The 20,223-nt window shown below is 50.9% G+C and overlaps 1 protein-coding gene and 1 long non-coding RNA gene across 4 annotated transcripts in view; both read left to right on the top strand.

Annotated features, from left to right (window-relative positions):
• Positions 1–338: 338 nt before the first annotated feature.
• The window catches only part of LOC310667262, a 73,706-nt gene continuing 53,821 nt past the window's right edge, over positions 339–20,223 (top strand). Inside the window, exon 1 of the long non-coding RNA XR_014506244.1 lies at positions 339–754. This is a non-coding gene — a long non-coding RNA (uncharacterized lncRNA). The remainder of the gene's footprint in view (positions 755–20,223) is intronic.
• The window catches only part of ZNRF3 (zinc and ring finger 3), a 69,106-nt gene continuing 53,821 nt past the window's right edge, over positions 4,939–20,223 (top strand). The window contains exon 1 of one of the 3 annotated variants that reach the window (XM_083419026.1): positions 4,939–5,050. Coding sequence is in view for 2 of the 3 variants with exons in the window: in XM_083419025.1 (XP_083275151.1) it covers positions 6,454–6,699 (246 nt within the window). In the remaining variant the exon portion in view is untranslated. Of the gene's footprint in view, positions 5,051–6,379; positions 6,700–20,223 lie in introns of those variants that run through there. The other 2 variants (XM_083419025.1, XM_083419024.1) reach the window with 2 other exon arrangements.

Here is a 20,223-nt window from a genome sequence, read left to right as displayed (position 1 = left end):
ACAGGACTTCCTGCTTCTTAATCCCATGCCATTTGGCTAGGAGTTACCTTGGATGGCATGTCAATTAAAATGCTTGCAACAAGTGAGAATTTGGCAGATCTTCTGGGGCCTGAGGCAGAGGACACAGAGCCACCTGGCCAAAGCCCCTTCCTTGATGGACCGCAGGGGGGGAAAGGGGGCAGGCACATTCCGGAAGAACAAGGCTGGGGGTCCTTCTCACCTTCCAAAAATGAGCAAACATAGAATCATAGAATCATAGAGTTGGAAGAGACCACAAGGGTCATCGAGTCCAACCCCCTGCCAAGCAGGAAACACCATCAGAGCACTCCTGACATATGGTTGTCAAGCCTCTGCTTAAAGACCTCCAAAGAAGGAGACTCCACCACACTCCTTGGCAGCAAATTCCACTGTCGAACAGCTCTTACTGTCAGGAAGTTCTTCCTAATGTTTAGGTGGAATCTTCTTTCTTGTAGTTTGTATCCATTGCTCCGTGTCCGCTTCTCTGGAGCAGCAGAAAACAACCTTTCTCCCTCCTCTATGTGACATCCTTTTATATATTTGAACATGGCTATCATATCACCCCTTAACCTCCTCTTCTCCAGGCTAAACATGCCCAGCTCCCTTAGCCGATCCTCATAAGGCATTGTTTCCAGGCCTTTGACCATTTTGGTTGCCCTCCTCTGTACACGTTCCAGTTTGTCAGTGTCCTTCTTGAACTGTGGTGCCCAGAACTGGACACAGTACTCCAGGTGAGGTCTGACCAGAGCAGAATACAGTGGCACTATAACTTCCCTTGATCTAGATGCTATACTCCTATTGATGCAGCCCAGAATTGCATTGGCTTTTTTAGCTGCCGCGTCACACTGTTGGCTCATGTCAAGTTTGTGGTCAACCAAGACTCCTAGATCCTTTTCACATGTACTGCTCTCAAGCCAGGTGTCACCCATCTTGTATTTGTGCCTCTCATTTTTTTTGCCCAAGTGCAATACTTTACATTTCTCCCTGTTAAAATTCATCTTGTTTGTTTTGGCCCAGTTCTCTAATCTGTCAAGGTCGTTTTGAAGTGTGATCCTGTCTTCTGGGGTGTTAGCCACCCCTCCCAGTTTGGTGTCATCTGCAAATTTGATCAGGATGCCCTTGAGTCCATCATCCAAGTCGTTGATAAAGATGTTGAATAAGACCGGGCCCAAGACAGAACCCTGTGGCACCCCACTAGTCACTCTTCTCCAGGATGAAGAGGAACCATTGATGAGCACCCTTTGGGTCCGGTCAGTCAGCCAGTTACAAATCCACTGAGTGGTAGCATAGTCAAGACCGCATTTTACCAGCTTCTTTACAAGAATATCATGGGGCACCTTGTCAAATGCCTTGCTGAAATCAAGGTAGACTACATCCACTGCGTTCCCTTCATCTACCAGGCTTGTAATTCTGTCAAAAAATGAGATCAGGTTAGTCTGACATGACTTATTTTTCAGAAATCCATGCTGACTATTGGTGATCACAGCATTCCTTTCTAGGTGCTCACATATTGTTTGCTTAATGATCTGCTCCAGAATCTTCCCTGGTATTGATGTTAGACTGACTGGGCGGTAATTATTTGGGTCCTCTCTTTTCCCCTTTTTGAAAATAGGGACAACATTTGCCCTCCTCCAGTCTGCTGGGACTTCGCCTGTTCTCCAGGAATTCTCAAAGATGACTGCCAGTGGTTCTGAGATCACATCTGCCAGTTCTTTTAATACTCTTGGATGCAGTTCATCTGGCCCTGGAGACTTGAATACATCTAAACTAGCCAAGTATTCTTGTACTATCTCCTTAGTTATTCTGGGCTGTGTTTCCTCTGCTGAATCATTTCCTCCAAATTCTTCAGGTCGGGCATTGTTTTCTTTATCGGAGAAGACTGAGGCAAAGAAGGCATTGAGGAGTTCAGCCCTTTCTGTGTCCCCTGTTTGCATTTCACCATCTTCTCCTCTGAGTGACCCCACTGTTTCTTTGTTCTTCCTTTTGCTACGAACATACCCATAGAAGCCTTTTTTGTTGCTTTTAACCTCTCTAGCAAGCCTGAGTTCATTCTGTGCTTTAGCTTTTCTGACTTTGTGTCTACACGTGCTGGCTATTTGTTTGAATTCCTCTTTGGTGGTTTCCCCCCTTTTCCATTTTTTGTACACATCCTTTTTTAATCTTAACTCAGTTAAAAGTTCTTTAGATAGCCACCCTGGCTTCTTTAGGCACCTTCCATGTTTCCGTCTCATTGGTATTGCCTGAAGTTGTGCTTTTACTATCTCCCTCTTAACAAACTCCCAGCCATCATGAACTCCCTTTCCTTTTAGTATTACTGTCCATGGGATCTCACCCAGCACTTCCCTAAGTTTTATGAAGTCGGCTTTCTTAAAGTCAAGAAATTGAGTCCTAGTATGCTTGGCTGCTCCTTTCCGTTGTATAGTAAACTTCAGAAGAGCATGATCACTTGCGCCTAATGATCCTTCCACTTCTACCCCATTGACCAGGTCATCGACATTGGTTAGGACCAGATCTAAAATGGCTGTTCCTCTTGTTGCTTCTCCCACTTTCTGGACAATGAAGTTGTCTGCAAGGCCAGTGAGGAATCTGTTTGACCTTATGCTCTTGGCTGAGTTTGACATCCAACAAATATCTGGGTAATTGAAGTCCCCCATTACTACTATCTCCCTTCCTTTTGCATGCTTGGCCATCTGTTCCAGGAAGGCATCATCTATGTCCTCCGTTTGGCTTGGGGATCTATAGTAAACTCCCACAATGAGGTCACTATTATTCTTCTCTCCCTTAATTTTGACCCAAATGCTCTCACTTTGGCTTTGAGGTTCTAAATCTTGGATCTCTTCACAGGTATACACATCCCTGACATATAACGCCACCCCTCCTCCTTTCTTGTCTGGTCTGTTTCTCTGAAATAGATTGTATCCCTCCATTTTTACATTCCAATCGTGGGACTTATCCCACCAGGTTTCAGTGATGCCTATTATGTCATATTTAGTTTGCTGTACCAAGAGCTCAAGCTCATCTTGTTTATTTCCCATGCTTTGTGCATTAGTGTACAGACATTGAAGTCCATTAGTCATTCCCCCGTGTCTCTTATTTAAGGATTTTTTCCTCCCACCACTAGGTCTGCTTGCTGTTTGCTCCATTTGGTCTATGACATTTGGATGATCATCTTCATCAATTAATAGACTCCTACCTTCAGGAGCATTGTCTCCCTCCCCCGCATTAGTCAGTTTAAAGCCCTCCTGATGAGGTTTCTTAGTTTTTTGGCAAAAACATTCCTCCCAACCGTTGTGAGGTGCAGCCCATCGCTTGCCAGAAGTCCATCCTCAAGAAACTGCAGTCCGTGATCTAAGAATCCAAACCGTTCCTGTTTACACCATTTGCGAAGCCAGCTGTTTACTTCCACTATTTTCCTCTCTCTCCCTGGGCCACGTCGTTCAACTGGGAGGACAGATGAGATGACGATTTGTGCATTTAATTGCTTCAATTTCCTGCCCAGAGCCTCGTAGTCTCTTTTGATCTTCTGGAGGCTATTGCTTGCAGTGTCATTGGTTCCCACATGAACCAAGAGGAAGGGGTATTTGTCAGTGGGTTTTATGATTCCTTGCAGTCGTTCAGTTACATCTTGGATCTTAGCCCCGGGGAGACAGCACACTTCCCGAGACATTTTGTCAGGCCCACAGATCACTGCTTCTGTTCCCCTCAGTAAGGAATCCCCTATCACCACTACACGCCTTCTCTTAGGTTTGGTCAGGGTTCTTCCGTGAGCGGTCCGTTCCAAGGTCGCCTGCACATTCCCTGAGGACTGACTTTGCTGCTCATCTTCATATACGTGATCGACTGTAATGAGGGAGAGATCCTCAAATGGAGTCTGCTCTTTGTCTTCCATGCTAGGGGAGAGGACCTCAAAGCGATTGTGTATTTCTAGACTATCAGAGCGAACCCTGGGCCTCCTACTTCTTTGAGTCACGTTTCTCCACATATCGGGCTCCTGTGTTGGTGAACTAGCCACCTCCTCAGGGGAGTCCCCTGTCTCCTCCTTGGTGGAGACGGTGTGCTCTGTTGCTTCCAAGAAGAGCTCCAGCTCTCTAATTCTTTGGAGCGTAGCTACACGTTCCTCCAGTTGCTGGACTTTGTCTTTTAGGAGGGCAATCAACATGCAATTGCTGCACGTAAAGCTGCCTGCAACCTTTGGCAAGATGGCAAACATTGCGCAGGAACCGCAGGCGACTGCAGCTGTTCCCTCCCCCTCCATCTTGAGATGTGTCATTGGGCTTGAGACTAGCTCCCCTAAATCTAAAAGATGGTTCAAACTGCGCGCGCCGATAGGCGCGCGCCGCTGCCCTGCAAACACTGATAAGCTCCTCCCACAGCTAATCACCTGCCTCAACAGAAACCCTGCCCCCTCTGACCTTTGACCAGGGAAAGCAGCTAATCAGCCACAAGAATCACACACACAAGAAACCCCTTTTGGCTCCTTCTTCAGCCGCTGCCCTGCAAACACAGGATTAAAATAGTGCTCTTTAACATGATTAAAATAGTGCTCTCCATCAGCCTCTGGAGAGCAAAGGACAACAGCATTTCAAATAGGCCTGTGAGTTTGGCTTTTGCTGCCCTAAGAGAACGGCTGAACTTATCCTTCTTGATGGTTCTTCATGTTAAGTTTTTCCATTTTGTACCTCAAGGGCCTTTTCAAAGGCTACATGGGAAGATATAAGCAGCATACCTACATAAAAAGAAAGAGTGAGGCAGCCACAGCAGAACTGTCAGCTGCGCCAGGAGCAGGGAGACTCCAGGTGCGTGGCGGACACGTAAAACAGGAAGTTCCTTCCAGCCCAGAGGAAGAAAGGAAAACGGCCAGTCTAGGCTCCTTTGGGGGGAACTCTGTGGTGCCTTGGGCTGAGAAAGTGCCCAAGGGAGGTTGCCCTATGGAGACCCTCCTGGGGGAAGCCATATCCACCCACAGGCCAGGCAGGCTGGCTCTTTCTATTTCCCCTCGGGTGGCTGGAGAGGTGGAGGTCTCTTCTCGCAAGTAATAATAATAATAATAATAATAATAATTTTTATTTATACCCCGCCCTCCCCAGCCAAGGCCAGGCTCTGAGCGGCTTACAAGCAATAATAAAAACAAGTTGAATGATCACAACTTAAAAACAAGATTAAAATACAACATTAAAATAATGGAACATTAAAATATTAAAATGTAGCCTCGTCGCAGGAGGAGAAGGAAAAGAAAAAAGAAAGAGAGGGAGGGAGGGAATCAAATTGGCTCCAAGCCAAAGGCCAGGCGGAACAACTCTGTCTTCCAGGCCCTGCGGAAAGAAATGGTCTCATGAGGCAGAGCGTTCCACCAGGCCGGAGCCAGAGCTGAAAAGGCCCTGGCTCTGGTTGAAGCCAATCTAACTTCCTTAGGGCCTGGGACCACTAGGGTGTTGTTATTTATGGACCTTGAGGCTCTCCGTGGGGCATACCAGGAGAGGTGGTCCCGTAGGTACGAGGGTCCCAGGCCGTGAAGGTACCCCTTCTTAGGGACCTGCCCACCCTCCTCTCTCCACTTCCTTGGCTGAGGACCAGCCAGGTAAAGGGGCGGATCTGCAGTGGCCACCTGGGCCACACTGAAGCCCTCTCCCCGGCCATGGGGCAATTAGGCCGGGGTGAAGTCTGGAGGAACCTCTTCTCCCAAGCTGGAAGCGCTGCAGATGCTGCCTTCTGACCCGAGATGCCTCCTCCTCAAGGGGCCACGCAGCCTCCCCAGGCGAGGGGTCAGGGCTTCCCCCTGGCGCCCCCTTGCGGGCCTGGGGACGCTCCCAGGGGCGTCAAGGGGGGCAGCTGCCCCCAACGCCCCCCAAATCCTGGCTACGCCCAGGGACGGTCCCCGGGCCCGAGGCCCTTCCCCGCAGCAGCCCCCGGGGAGCCGCCTCGCCGGCCTGGGGCTCCGGGCGCTTGGAGGCGCCCCGGCGCTCTGCCCCCCGCGCGGCCGGGAGGCGGCTCGCTCTCTCTGAGGCAGCCGGCCCAGGCCGCAGCCGCGGCGGGGAGGGCTGCGCTGGCGAGCAGCGAGGCGGGCCGGAGGCGGAGATAACCCCGCGGTCCCCGTCACGTGGAGCGGATGAAAGGGAAGCGGCTCGGCAGGGCGGAGAAGGAGAGCGAGGCGGAGGGAGAGAGGGAGAGGGAAGGAAGGAAGGAGGAGGCAGCAGCCGCCGCCGAGCGAGAGACGCGAGGCGAGGGAGCCGCGGGACGGGAGGCCAGCCGAGCCCGGCCTCGAGCAGGAGGCGCCGCCGCCGCCGCGCTTTGGGGTCGGAGCCGCCGGCGCAGGCAGGCGGGCGGGCGGGCCGGGCCAGCCGCAGCGGGAGCGATGCGTGGCCTCCACCGGGCGCCGCCGCCGCCGCCTCCTGCGCTGCTGCTGCCCGTGGTCGGCGCGGTGGGCCAGGCGGCGCGATGAGGCTTCTCGCGGGGCCGGCGCCTCCCTTCTCCCCGCCGGGGCTGCTGCTGCTTCTGCTGGCGCTGCTGGCGGCGGCCGCGACGAGGATGGCGGCGGCGGCGCTGGCCAAGGAGACGGCCTTCGTGGAGGTGGTGCTCTTCGAGTCCAGCCCCGGCGGCGACTACACCACCTACACCACGGGGCTGCAGGGCCGCTTCTCCCGCGCCGGGGCCACGCTCAGCGCCGAGGGCGAGATCGTGCAGGTGAGCCCGCGGCCGGCCGCGGAAAGAGGGCTCCGGGAGGCCGCGCTGGGCGAGAGGCGGCCCTCCTCGGCCTTCCCGCGCGGGGAGGGGCCTCTGAGCATCTGCAGAGTGCCTGGTCCTGGCGGGCGGGCGCGGGACTTGCGAAGGGTGCAGGGGGCTGCCGGCGGGGCTCCTTGGCTAGCCCTCCGGGGCTCCGGCCCCGCCTGGTCGCCCTGCGACGGAGAAGCGGCGGGCGCCGCGGAGGGGGCGGCAGGGCTCGGGCAGGTGCTGCAGGTTCCTGGCGGTCGGCTGCTGCGCCCCGTCGCCTTGGCCTGCGAGCCGAGGGGGCTGCGCGGGACGCCTTGCGGGTGGCGGGGGGCACTTGCTAAGGGGGGGGGCATCCCAAACCCGCCTGGGAGCAGGGGAAGAGGAAGGGGCTCTGCTGGGTGGACGGAGGCGCCCCAAGCAAGGTGGCTTTGGCTCTCAGCCTGAATCCCATACGCATCCAGCGCCTGCGTGTTTTCATGAAAAATGCCTCATTCCTCCCGTTAGTTTCTAAACATGCTTTAGTCCTAACCTGCTAAACAGAGAGGCTTTGTCTCCCAAATCGAAGGGCCCGGCAAGAATTTTTTTGTCCAGGATGCCCTCCCCAAGCCAGCGCCCGCCAGATGTTTTGGACTTTAGCTCCCATCAGCCTCTGTTGGAGGTTGTAGTCCAAACATGTAGAAGGCCGTTTTACTTAAAAGCGCAACAGCAGCTCAGGTGTCAAAAGCGTACATGTTTCTAACTTTGCGGTTAATGAAGTCCAGCCAGTAGTGGCCCTGTTTTGGAGAGGGGGGAACCTGCCCCCCGGAATCTGGCCAGCCTGCAGAGAAGGAGTCTGTCTCATCCCGTCCTCTGCAAGCTGCTGGTGCTGTAGTGAATGCTGCCAAGGGCCTTGTCAAGCAGCTACATAGGACTGAAAGTGTTGGGAGAAACTCGCATCTCTCTAAGCAGCTCTTGAAGGAATTGTGGGCACCTGCTCAGACGCGTCACGCATGTTGGACCTCTGCTGAAGTTCCCTTAGACATAGGAGGCCCTTGTTCAGCCATGTAGCTCTTCCGGCAAGGAAAAGGCAGGGGAAGCATCCATCTCCCAGGGCTGGGTCCCAAACTGGCTTTTGTTGTACTAAGGCAGGCATCCCCAAACTCGGCCCTCCAGCTGTTTTGGAACTACAGTTCCCATCATCCCTGACCACTGGTCCTGTTAGCTAGGGATGAACAGACTTGTAGTGCCAAGTTTGGGGATGCCTGTACTAAGGGCCCCTCCAGACACTGTTTTATGGTGGGTGTATCTTGCAATGTGTTACTGATGTTAGTGGTGAGTTTATTCTGCTTTCTTAGTTGCTCTGTACTGCTCTGCAGTAATGAAAACCTCCACAGAACAACATGAAGCAGTATTTAGAATTATAAAGCCACCTCAAAGGTCACCCTGTGGATGAAAAAACACACGACTCCTGTCTCTCTGCTTCAAACCCTAACAAATGAGGTTTTTTGAATTTAGGCTCCCCTGTGGGTTTTCATTTGCATCTTAACTCTTTCTTCCTTTCCTCAGTTTAAGTGTCCCACTCACAGAAGCTGCTGCTATTACTTCTGGGCAGGCCGCTTGGGCACAACAGATGCTATATCTGTCATTTCCCCACACCCCCTTGATAGGATTGAGAGTTTCTGAGGGTTGGGAGTGTAGATTGGGGAAAGTTCCTGATCTTGACGTTCAATACAGCTGTGTGAGGATGCATTAGCTGATCTTCATTGAAGTGAAAAAACGGATCAGTACATAACTATGGGCATCATTAATGCAAAGCCTTGTTCTTAACCACTCAGTGTGCAATCCAGTGCATCTGAACTCTGAAGTCAGTCCCATTCAGTTACATTCTAGTTTGAGTGTCCATGTCTAAATAATTCTAGCCAGCTGTGTTGAAGGAGCACAATAAAGGTAAAGGGACTCCTGACCATTAGGTCCAGTCGTGACCGACTCTGGGGTTGCGGCGCTCATCTCGCTTTATTGGCCGAGGGAGCCGGCGTACAGCTTCCGGGTCATGTGGCCAGCATGACTAAGCCGCTTCTGGCGAACCAGAGCAGCGCACGGAAATGCCGTTTACCTTCCCGCTGGAGCGGTACCTATTTATCTACTTGCACTGGTGTGCTTTCGAACTGCTAGGTTGGCAGGAGCAGGGACCAAGCAACGGGAGCTCACCCCGTCGTGGGGATTCGAACCGCTGACCTTCTGATCGGCAAGTCCAAGGCTCTGGTTTAACCCACAGGGCCACCCACGTCCCTGCCACATTATTGGGGTCTGAATAGGCTAGAGCACAAGAAAAGTGGGACAAAAATAAACCAGAACATTTGTAGCAGAGTGGCTGCCTTGAACCTTTTATAGGTGCAGCCAGCTTTGAAAGTGGGGCAGCATATGACTGCCCCAATAGCACAGATAATCATGAATGTGCAATAAAAAGCAATGGAGGAGGGTTGTCTTCCAGGTGGGCCCAAAATGTCATCTTCTCTCCTCGCTGCTGAAGCTTGAGTGAGATGAGTGCAGCTGCCTGCCTGAGGTGTCTTACTCACTCCTCCTGTATCTGTCAAAGGAAACCCTTGACTCTTCCTGGCAGGCAGGCAGGCAAGTGGCGAGGAAATGATGCTGGGCAGCACGGCTGTGCAAGTGACAAGGAGGCTGGGTGTGGCCCCTGGTTTTGGCAGCTCTTTGGGCTGCATGGAGCGTCTGCTTCCCCCACGGTGTACACTTCTTCCAGTTTTGAGGCTAGGTTCTTGGCGGGGAAGCCTTGGCCATCTGTGAGGGGGACGGGAGTTCACCTGCTCAGCCTGAATTGCAGCCTGTGGTGTGGTGTGTGAAGCACCTTAGGAGTCCTGGCACAGAGCATGTTGACTGTGCAAGTGGCAGAGTGCAGAATTGCTGCTCTGGGGGGATGTCTGTGCTTCTTGGGTCAGACCAATTACTTCCAGGGTTTGTCATTGGTGTGCCTCAGATGCGGGTTGTGCATATCTGAAGAGGAGGATAAACCATGGCAGCTAAACCTTTAAGCTTCTTGCAACTCCCAGGTTGATACTTTTGTTTTAGGAATCTGTTTTCAAGCAATTATTTAGAAATGTTGGTGCAACCTCCTTCAATGCTGCCTTAGTTTGCCATTTGCAAGTCTTGATCACAGGCTGCTATAGCAGTATATGAGGATTGTTGCCTGTTGGATGACAGCAGGGGAGCCTCTGATGTGGAAACCTCTGGGCCCTGTTTTTCTGCACACTGATGGTTGGTGTGCAGTCCGGCATAGCACCTCTATGCTCAGTAGCCCTTGAGCAGGAATTTCCCTGTTCTGCTGGGAATCCTGCAGCTTAAGTTTGGCTTACAAGAGCAGTTCAGTGTGAGTGAGGTCTACCAGTATTGACATAAGCATGGTGAAAAAGATGCTCCTGAAGAGCCAGATCCTCTCTTGGGTGCAGAGTTGGGCATTCTGCCACAGTGTGGCTTTGTCAAAGGTGATGCCTTACTCAGAGGCCAGTGCTGGGAAACAGGGGCTCAGCTGCAGGGTGCTGCCTATGTTTCTAGTCCTGCAGCAGACGTTGGGGCTGGCTGCACTTGATGCTTTGTTTTGGAGAGAGGGAACCAACTGACTGGCCTACCTGCGGATGTCTGTGGCTTTGCATGCCAGGATGCCTGTACACTCCATGTCTTTCTGTCTCGCTGGAAAAAGGAAGAGATACTTTGATGTTGGCACTGTTGGTGCTGCATTTCTGATGATCAGCACATCTGCGAGTTGCTCCTCTTGGGACCAGCCATGGCTTGGTCTAGGGGTGGCCCTTACAGCCAGAGCAGCAGAGGAAGAAAGCATAAGGGGGAGATTCTTTACCAGCCTCCTGGTTCATTGAACTGGACTTATAACTCCCAAAGCTGGCCCATTGCTTTTTTCATCCAGTCCCTCCGCCACCATCAGGCAAAAAGAGGAGAGCTGCAGTGTGGGAAGAAGAGGGTGTGATAAATGGTTGAAGAGGGTGAGCTGGTTTGACCACCTGGCCTCCTGAATTGCATTTACGGTACCAGTCTGACCTCAGCACTTGCCTTTTTGGTTTATCCAGGTTGAAAGGAATAAGCACCTGCGAACTGAACTCTCTCTTCATTTTCATCCTTCTGGACCGTCTTGAGGGGCTGGGAGCTGGGGGCACTGTCATACAGTGGTTCCGCTCCTTCCTCCTGGGCCGTGTTCAGAAAGTGGTGGGGGGGGGATGAGTGTTCAGACCCCTGGGCTCTCACTTGTGGGGTGCCTCAGGGTTCTGTCCTCTCCCCCATGCTTTTCAACATTTACATGCAGCCACTGGGAGAGATCAGCAGGGGGTTTGGGCTGGGTGTTCATCAGTATGCAGATGACACCCAGCTCTACCTCTCTTTTAAATCAGAACCAGTGAAGGCGGTGAAGGTCCTGTGTGAGTGTCTGGAGGCGGTTGAAGGATGGATGGCGGCTAACAGATTGATGTTGAATCCTGACAAGACAGAAGTACTGTTTTTGGGGGACAGGAGGCGGGCAGGTGTGGAGGATTGCCTGGTCCTGAATGGGGTAACTGTGCCCCTGAAGGACCAGGTGCGCGGCCCGGGAGTCATTTTGGACTCACAACTGTCCATGGAGGCACAGGTCAAATCTGTGTCCAGGGCAGCTGTTTACCAGCTCCATCTGGTACGTAGGCTGAGACCCTATCTGCCTGCGGACTGTCTCGCCAGAGTGGTACATACTCTGGTTATCTCCCACTTGGACTACTGCAATGCGCTCTATGTGGGGCTACCTTTGAAGGTGACCCGGAAACTACAACTAATCCAGAATGTGGCAACTAGACTGGTGACTGGGAGCAGCCGCCGAGACCATATAACACCGGTCGTGAAAGACCTACATTGGTTCCCAGTATGTTTCCGAGCACAATTCAAAGTGCTGGTGTTGACCTTTAAAGCCCTAAATGGCCTCGGCCCAGTATAACTGAAGGAGCGTCTCCACCCCCATCGTTCTGCCTGGACGCTGAGGTCCAGCGCTGAGGGCCTTCTGGTGGTTCCCTCATTGCGAGAAGCAAAGCTACAGGGAACCAGGCAGAGGGCCTTCTCGGTAGTGGTGCCCGCCCTGTGGAATGCCCTTCCAGCAGATGTCAAAGCGATAAACAACTACCTGACATTCAGAAGACATCTTCACACTTGATCTTAGCCAAAAGGCCGAGAAGTGATCAGAAGACATCTTAAGGCAGCCCTGTTCAGGGAAGTTTTTAACGTGTGATATTTTAGTGTATTTTTGGTTTCTATGGAAGCCGCCCAGAGTGGCTGAGGAGGCCAGCCAGATGGGCGGGGTATAAATAATAATAAATTATTATTATTATTATTATTATTATTATTATTATTATTATTATGTGGCGGCTCTTGAGGTCTGGTGGTGTAACAGATTCTCGGTCTCTGCTTTGCAGTGACACCCATCCCTTGTGTCTCCAGATGCCCCTTCCCAGGACAGCCATGGCTTCCTGCTTTGATAGGGGGTCCTGCAGCGCTGCAGCTGCGTGGCTGAGAGGCCATGCTGTGGCTGCGGCTGTGGCTGCTTCACATTCTGACTTGGAAGGGGCCTGCTGGAGCCTGGAGAATTGCTAGTGCCTCCTCCTCTGCGAAGCCCCGAGGCTGCCTTGAAAGAGTTAAGTTTCTAATAACTTGCGTAAAAGCTATTTAATATCCTTATTAAAACTCATCTGCTGGTGGTGAAATTCTTTTTCCACTTTCCTTTTTTCCTTTTGGTGAATGCAGCTTCTCGGGGCGCTGATCCTCTCTCTGCCTCAGATCAGAGGCTCGCATGTTGCAGCCGGCAGTGCTAGAGGCTAGTTCCTATCTGTGTGACAGCATTTTTAATTTAACAGGACCGGCTTTGATCTTGCATATTTATAGGCAGCTTCAGATCACTCCAGCTTGCACTTCTTTATACTGAAACTGAAGTTCTTCCTTTCATCTTGTATCCTTTGTGGACGTGCTGTTTATTTTGGGCACTGTGGAAAATGGGAAGGGGGGGGGAGGAATAAAATGAGGCAAGAGGCCTCTTGGGAGCTGCAGCCCCCTCCTCTCCCTGCCTGCAAGTGGAACTGTAGTCCTGTGTGAACACCATGTTGCTGGTTAGCCTGATCTGAGTTGTACCAACTTCAGTGCTTGAAGCTGGTCCAACATTTTGCTGGCCACTCCCCAAGTCAGAACGACTCAGGGTGAACACGAAGCAAGGCAGGGGGGTGGAGCGGGTGGGAGGAGGGCTGAGGGTGTTTGTGTGAGGGGAGTTGGATGCCTGAAGGTTGGGGGAATCCCAGGGAGGGCCAGCCCTAGCAACACCACAGGAGAAATGCTGATGGCCTGGAAACTGCCCCAGCTGTGGTGTGCCCCAGCTAAAGGAGAGGGAGGGTGAGAGACATGCCCCCTCCATATGAGTCTCTCTTTAGAAAAGGTATCTAAGAAGTTTAATCAAACTAAACTAATTGCCAAGTCTAGAAAGAAAGGCAAGTAAAGGGGAGAGACAGGATTGTTGTTGTTGTTGTTTAGTCGTTTAGTCATGTCCGCCTCTTCGTGACCCCCTGGACCAGAGCACACCAGGCACTCCTGTCTTCCACTGCCTCCCGCAGTTTAGTCAAACTAATGCTGGTAGCTTCGAGAACACTGTCCAACCATCTCGTCCTCTGTCGTCCCCTTCTCCTTGTGCCCTCCATCTTTCCCAACATCAGGGTCTTTTCCAGGGAGTCTTCTCTTCTCATGAGGTGGCCAAAGTATTGGAGCCTCAGCTTCAGGATCTGTCCTTCCAGTCAGCACTCAGGGCTAGTTTCCTTCAGAATGGCTGGGTTGGATCTTCTTGCAGTCCATGGGACTCTCAAGAGTCTCCTCCAGCACCATAATTTAAAAGCATCAGTTCTTCGGCGATCAGCCTTCTTTATGGTCCAGCTCTCACTTCCATACATCACTACTGGGGAAAACATAGCTTGAACTATACGGACCTTTGTCGGCAAGGTGATGTCTCTGCTTTTTAAGATGCTGTCTAGGTTTGTCATTGCTTTTCTCCCAAGAAGCAGGCGTCTTTAATTTCGTGGCTGCTGCCACCATCTGCAGTGATCATGGAGCCCAAGAAAGTAAAATCTCTCACTGCCTCCATTTCTTCCCCATCTATTTGCCAGGAGGTGATGGGACCAGTGGCCATGATCTTCGTTTTTTTGATGTTGAGCTTCAAACCATATTTTGCGCTCTCCTCTTTCATCCTCATTAGAAGGTTCTTTAATTCCTCCTCACTTTCTGCCATCAAGGTTGTGTCATCTGCATATCTGACGAGACAGGATAGAGGGGTGTAAAAAATTATGCAAGTTTGAAGAAGCACCCCCCCCAGCCTGCCCTCTCTCATCATACTAGAACCCAGTGGGGTCATCCAGTGAAGCTGGGATATTCCAGACAGACAAAGACAAGTATTTGACTCCATATTTTCCTCACCTGGTGTCTCCCAGAAGCGTTGGACTACAGCGCCCGAAAACCCTGACCATTTGCCATGCTGGCTGGAGCCAAGAGCAGTTATATTCCAAGACATTTGGAGGTCATCTGGTTGGGGCTGGCTGGCATAGTTAAATTATTATTATTAATTTCATTTATTAATCACTTCCTTTGTTGTTGTTTAGTAGTTTAGTCGTGTCCGACTCTTTGCGACCCCATGGACCAGAGCATGCCAGTCTTCCACTGCCTCCTGTAGTTTAGTCAAACTAATGCTGGTAGCTTCGAGAACACTGTCCAACCATCTCGTCCTCTGTCGTCCCCTTCTCCTTGTGCCCTCCATCTTTCCCAACATCAGGGTCTTTTCCAGGGAGTCTTCTCTTCTCATGAGGTGGCCAAAGTATTGGAGCCTCAGCTTCAGGATCTGTCCTTCCAGTGAGCAGTCAGGGCTGATTTCCTGAAGAATGGATAGGTTTGATCTTCTTGCAGTCCATGGGACTCTCAAGAATCTCCTCCAGCACCAGAATTCAAAAGCGTCAATTCTTTGGCGATCAGCCTTCTTTATGGTCCAGCTCTCACTTCCATACATCACTACTGGGAAAACAGCTTGAACTATACGGACCTTTGTTGGCAAGGTGATATCTCTGCTTTTTAAGATGCTGTCTAGGTTTGTCATTGCTTTTCTCCCAAGAAGCAGGCGTCTAGTGTTCAAAACTCCCTTTGTTCTAGGTGCATTTTGCGACAGGGAATTTCATTAGCGCAAGTAGTTTCTGAGCTCTGGGAGCAGTACTGCACCTAAGATTTCAGATTAAAACTGCAAAGTGGAAGGAAAGGGGGACCTTTTTCTGCTTCTCCACTTCCAGCTACTCTCTGAAGACTGGAGAAGAAACCCTCTTTAGAGTATTAGGGGGGCGGGCAGGGGAAAGACTAGACCAGGGGTCACCATACTTTTTCAGCAGGGGGCCGGTCCACTGTCCCTCAAACCTTGTGGGGGGCCGGACTATATTTTGGGTGGGCAGAAATGAACAAATTCCTATGCCACACAAATAACCCAGAGATGCATTTTAAATAAAAGGGCACATTCTACTCAAGTAAAAACATGCTGATTCCTGGACCGTCCGTGGGCCGGATTTAGAAGGTAATTGGGCCGGATCCAGCCCCCAGGCCTTAGTTTGCCTAACTATGGACTAGACCATGTGAAAAATGAACGTAATATTTTAGCTGCAATTCATTCATTTTCAACTTTGAATTCTTGTTATAAAAAGCCATTCCATTGTTTCACCCATAACCTAGTTTAAGGTGCATTTAGCTCTTAGCTTTCCTATCTCAGTTTCTAACACTCCTTCCTGTGTAGCACCACAAAGTGATTTCACACACAATAAAACAATTGCATATATATATATATATATTAAAAAACAGTTAGATATATAAAAAACAGTTAGAACCATTTCAATGCCAATAGCAGGTGGGATAGAAATCTCCACTTGGAAGGTTTCAACAGGCACCAATCAGGCGATGGAGATGGTGTCTGCCTGATTTGTAATGGGAAGGAATTCCAAAGCATGGGTGCCACCACACTAGGGCCCCCGTGATGCTGTACAGCAGAAGGGAGCTTCTGAGGAGATGGTCTCTGCAGGAATTCCTTGGCATGAGACCATCCTTCACTGTATTGTAGGACTTTCCCCACCAGTACTCTAGCACCTTCAACTTAGCCCAGCAGCTAATTGGCAGCCAGTGCAATTCTTTCAGTTGACCAGCTGCATTTTGCACTAGACCACAGAGTGCATTGCAGTAATCCAACCTGCAGGTCACCAGTGCATAGACAACTGTGTTTAATATCGGTTTCCCCAGTCTAGAAATGACCCTATCCATCTTGCCACCTGAAGCTGGTCCTAGCCACTGAGTGAGGTCACCTGTGTCTCTTATGATGGGCATGGATCCAGGGGCATGCACAGACTGTGGATCTCCTCTTTCAGGGGCTGTATGACTCCAAACAAAGCAGGCAATTGACCCATCATCTAGACTCTGGAACCTGCAGCACCTCCATATTGCAGGATTCAGAGCTGGCTTCTTCGCCTTCATTAAGTCCAGGGACTGTGGGATTTTCTTCTGCAAAATGTGGCACTGGCACCTACTTTGAGAGAATTAGCCTTATCTTCCATGAATTTGTTTATCAGTGTTTTACTAGCCATGATGGTTGTATTCTATCTCCAGCATATCAGAGGCGGTGTGGCTCTCAATACTTGTTGCTGGAAGAGGGTGCTGTTGTGATCAGGCTCTGTTTGTAGGATTCTCAGAGGTATTTGTTTGGCCACTGGAGAGCAGGAAGTTGGACCAGGTGGATGTTTAGCCTGGTCCAGCAGCCAGGCTCTCCTGGAGGCATTGGCAGTCCTGATGCTGGGCTGGGGTGGTGGTGGTGGCACATAGCCCTCCTTACCTGCAGAAGGTGATCTCCCTTTCCTCAGCCAGCTGCTGCTGCTCCAGCTTCAGGAGGGGCAATTTCCCCTTTTACTTTATTTTATTTACCGTCTTTTCCACTCTTCAGTCAGCAGGTTCTCAGAGCAACCCATGTTTGACTAATTTACAAAAAATACACTGAAACTCTTTCAGGCTGATAGATCTAAAAGTCCTGGGCAAATAAAAAGATCTTGACCACCAGCTCCCAACAGAAAACTGGTGTAGCATGAGAGGAGCTTCACAGGGGACAGAGCCCAAAGATTGGTGGGCCCCTTCTCTAGTTCCTGTCTGCCCTGCTTCTGATCTGAGAGAGACTTGGGAAAGGCCTTGGAGGCTGATCTTGATGCTCAGGGAAGTAGAGAAGGTCATTCTATAAGGGCACAAGTGTGTTCTACTGGTGAAGTGGAAAATAATTGTAATTCTAAGAAATTAGAAGGTAGCAGTGAAAGAGAGAGGACCTTCCCCAGAGGTGAAGCACGGGAGATAGAAAAGTGAGCTTTTGAATTAGCAATCCTGTCCAGATTAGTCCTCCACACCAGGTAAGACAGTTGTGCTAAACTCACCTGTAATGGGTTCACAATTCACCTTGTAATTCAGCAGCCTTGATGTGCTCTAAAACAGCACTGACAAGTAAGAGGAAGAGCAATGATGAGGAAAACTCAGGACAGCTTGGCTTGGCAGGAATGTTGCCTGGATTCTCCATAATGTGTGAGCAAGTTGTGTCAGTAACAGGGGCGGGGACGGAGGGCTATTGTGGCAGACTCATTTTGAGTTCTTGTGGAATAACCATGGTATGGGCAGCCAAGAATAAACACTGCAGTTAAAAACAGAGCATATCGCACATAACCACTTTTAATTTCCTGCTTTCCCTGACATTTGAAGCCAAATGCCACTTCTGGAACAGCCAGGCTGTGTCTGAGCAGAGAGCACTTCGAAATGCGTGTAACTGGGAGTTGCATTGAGGCTACTGAGAATTGCATGGAGAGTGAGGCCAGAGTGTCTGGTTGTGGAGGGAGTGGGCAGGAGGACCAGGGACCAGGAAAAGGCATTGGGGCTGGGTGGGTGGGGGCGGTATTAGGTTAGCGTGTGGAATGTTATAGCAGAACATTAAGCCACAGCTGTGTATGGAAATCAGGCACAACACGAATAGCCTGTGGACAACTCAAGGACATGGAAATTCCCTTGCCTTGCCTTTGCAGAAAAGGTGGCAGAGAGGCAGACAACGCTCTTCCCACCATAGGTGTGCTGTGTTGTGGTCTTGGGTGGTTCAGCGGCCACCACTCCATATCACCCACTTGTTCCATTCTTGTTCCGATGATGGGACAGTGGGACCTGGTCATGCAACGGTGGCAGATGCAGGCGTTGGGGACTGTCCTTGGATACTGCAGATGCCTTACTGAGAGCTTTGTGGGTGACTCCCCCCTTCCTTCCTTCTTTCTCTCTCTCTATCCCCACAACTCTCTCTGTTCCCTAAGGGCATTGAAGATGCCTTTCAGGACTCTGCAAGTGGTCTTGTCGAGGCTTCTGAGAGCTGCTTTCGGTCCTAATCCAAATCGGAGTGCCTGAACCTGAGTCAAGGGTTTGTGATGCTAAGGAAATATTTGCTCTCCTCCTAACTGGCTGCTGGTGACTTATGAGTGGGCACACTTCTAGTAAACAGATCCTTGGCTCCCAGTTTAGCCAGCATTGGGTTGCGCTGCCTGGGAAGCTGAAGCATCCTTTATAGTAGAGTTTCATTACTGCTCTGATGATACAATTTGGAATTTGATCATTGTAAGTTGACTCCCAGAAGAAATGAGCCCTGCAGCAGCAGCAGCAGCAGTCTTGGCTGCCAGTTGCAGAGTCTTGGATATGTGTCAGATGTCTCCTAAAAAGACAGACCCCTGGCCCAGATTGATGGGTGTTGTGCTGAGAGATGCCCCTTACCCTGAGCCAAGGAGGGGAAGGACAGGGGTGGTCAGGGCATTCCCTTTCCTACTGACACTTTCTCTGCTGCAAGACAGAGAAGGGCAGCTACTGAGGAGAGATCAAGCATGTCCTGGCAGGCAGGTGAGCCTCCAAAAGCCACAGAGTTCAAGATCCCTGGTCCTGGGTAGGAATGCAGCCCTTGCACACATCATTTTCTCTCTGGGGGAGTGCAACAGGCTTCTGCTTTCCTCAGCTGCCCACCTCCTCCTTTCTTCTGGGAGCTTTCACACATGACCCATTTTTTGTGGGGGGAAAGAACAAGTTGGACAGCTGTGGGTGAAGGTCGTGTACAACTCCATGTGAAGCCATGTCCTGAAGTTGATTCCTAAGATGTGTACTCACAAATATGTGATATGGTGCCTGTATTCCCCTCCCCTTACACCCTACACCAATTAAGCTGTGTGTGTGAAGCCATCCTAATCAGAGAAGGCCAGGGAGACCCTCTTGCTATGTCATGCCGCCACCTCCTCTATGACCATCCTCCCCTTTTTGTATGCCACTAAGGTGCACCCAGGAGAAATTCTGTGAGCAGTGCCAGTGCTCTGGGGCACTGCCCTAGGCACACTGGTTGAGGGTGGTGAGGGCTGGAGGGGCAGCTGCCTTCTGTGTGGGTTGCCTCACCTAGATGTTGCACTGACAGTCTGAGGAGTAAAAGAAGCAGGACTCTGATCCACTTTGGAAAGAAAAGTGTAGAAGAAAGCACATGTGTAGTTGAAAGAGGGGCCCTTGCAAAACGGGGGTGGGCTGTTCCAGGGCTGCCACCAGTATCTGTGCAGGAGCAGGAAAGAATGCAAGAAGAGAAGACAGTTGGCATGTACTGGCTGTGCCTGGCCCTCCTGCTTTGGAGGAGGCTGTTAATACTGGGTGCTATTTGGAACAGCCAGTCCCTGCTAAGCTGGCCCCCGTGCATGCGAAGTACAAAGCATGTGATTCCGGGTAATAGGGAGGGAGTTGTTATGTATTTGTTGCATTAGTATTCTGCAACCTTCTGCTTGATGTCTCCTTCCCTGCCCTTGGGTTGTGTGAACAGGCTCCTCTTATATCCGTGGACTTGGGAGCACACTGTTAACTCCCAGGAGGCTTCTGGGTCTTTGGAATGCGAGCCCCTTCCTCTGGGTGGGGTCCTGGAGGGGTCTGCCTCTTGACTTGGCCTCAGACATTTCCCTTTCCCCAGAGACTCCACACCTGCTTTTGGTGTACTGTGATGAAAAGCATCTCTTCAAGCCACGTCTGCCACTCGGATAAACAGATCATGGCTGGTTAAGTGCACACATTGTTTAAACCAATCAACTTAATCTGCTCTGCATATGAGTTAAAGCACTAGTTCTGAATTAAAGCACAACATTTCTTGGTTTGGAAATGATTCTTGGGGCACCATCCTAGCAGAGGCTGCTAGCCACCAGCAGGGACAGTTTTGCTGCCTAGTGGATTAAAAATGGTTTTAATTGATTGGCTTGATTAATGAACTACTGCAAACCCTTTGTCTTATTTGATTGCACAATTACTTCTGAGGCTGCGTACGGGATTAGACTGATGCGGCCTGGAAGCTGAAGGCACTGGCGGCAGGCTCAGTTGGCCTCTTTCTCCTGGGTGGTGAATGAGAGGGTGCCC

Source organism: Podarcis tiliguerta, assembly GCF_965153285.1.
Source record: "Podarcis tiliguerta genome assembly, chromosome: 16".
Classification (NCBI taxonomy): Eukaryota; Metazoa; Chordata; class Lepidosauria; order Squamata; family Lacertidae; genus Podarcis; species Podarcis tiliguerta.
This window is presented reverse-complemented; position numbering and strand designations above follow the sequence as displayed.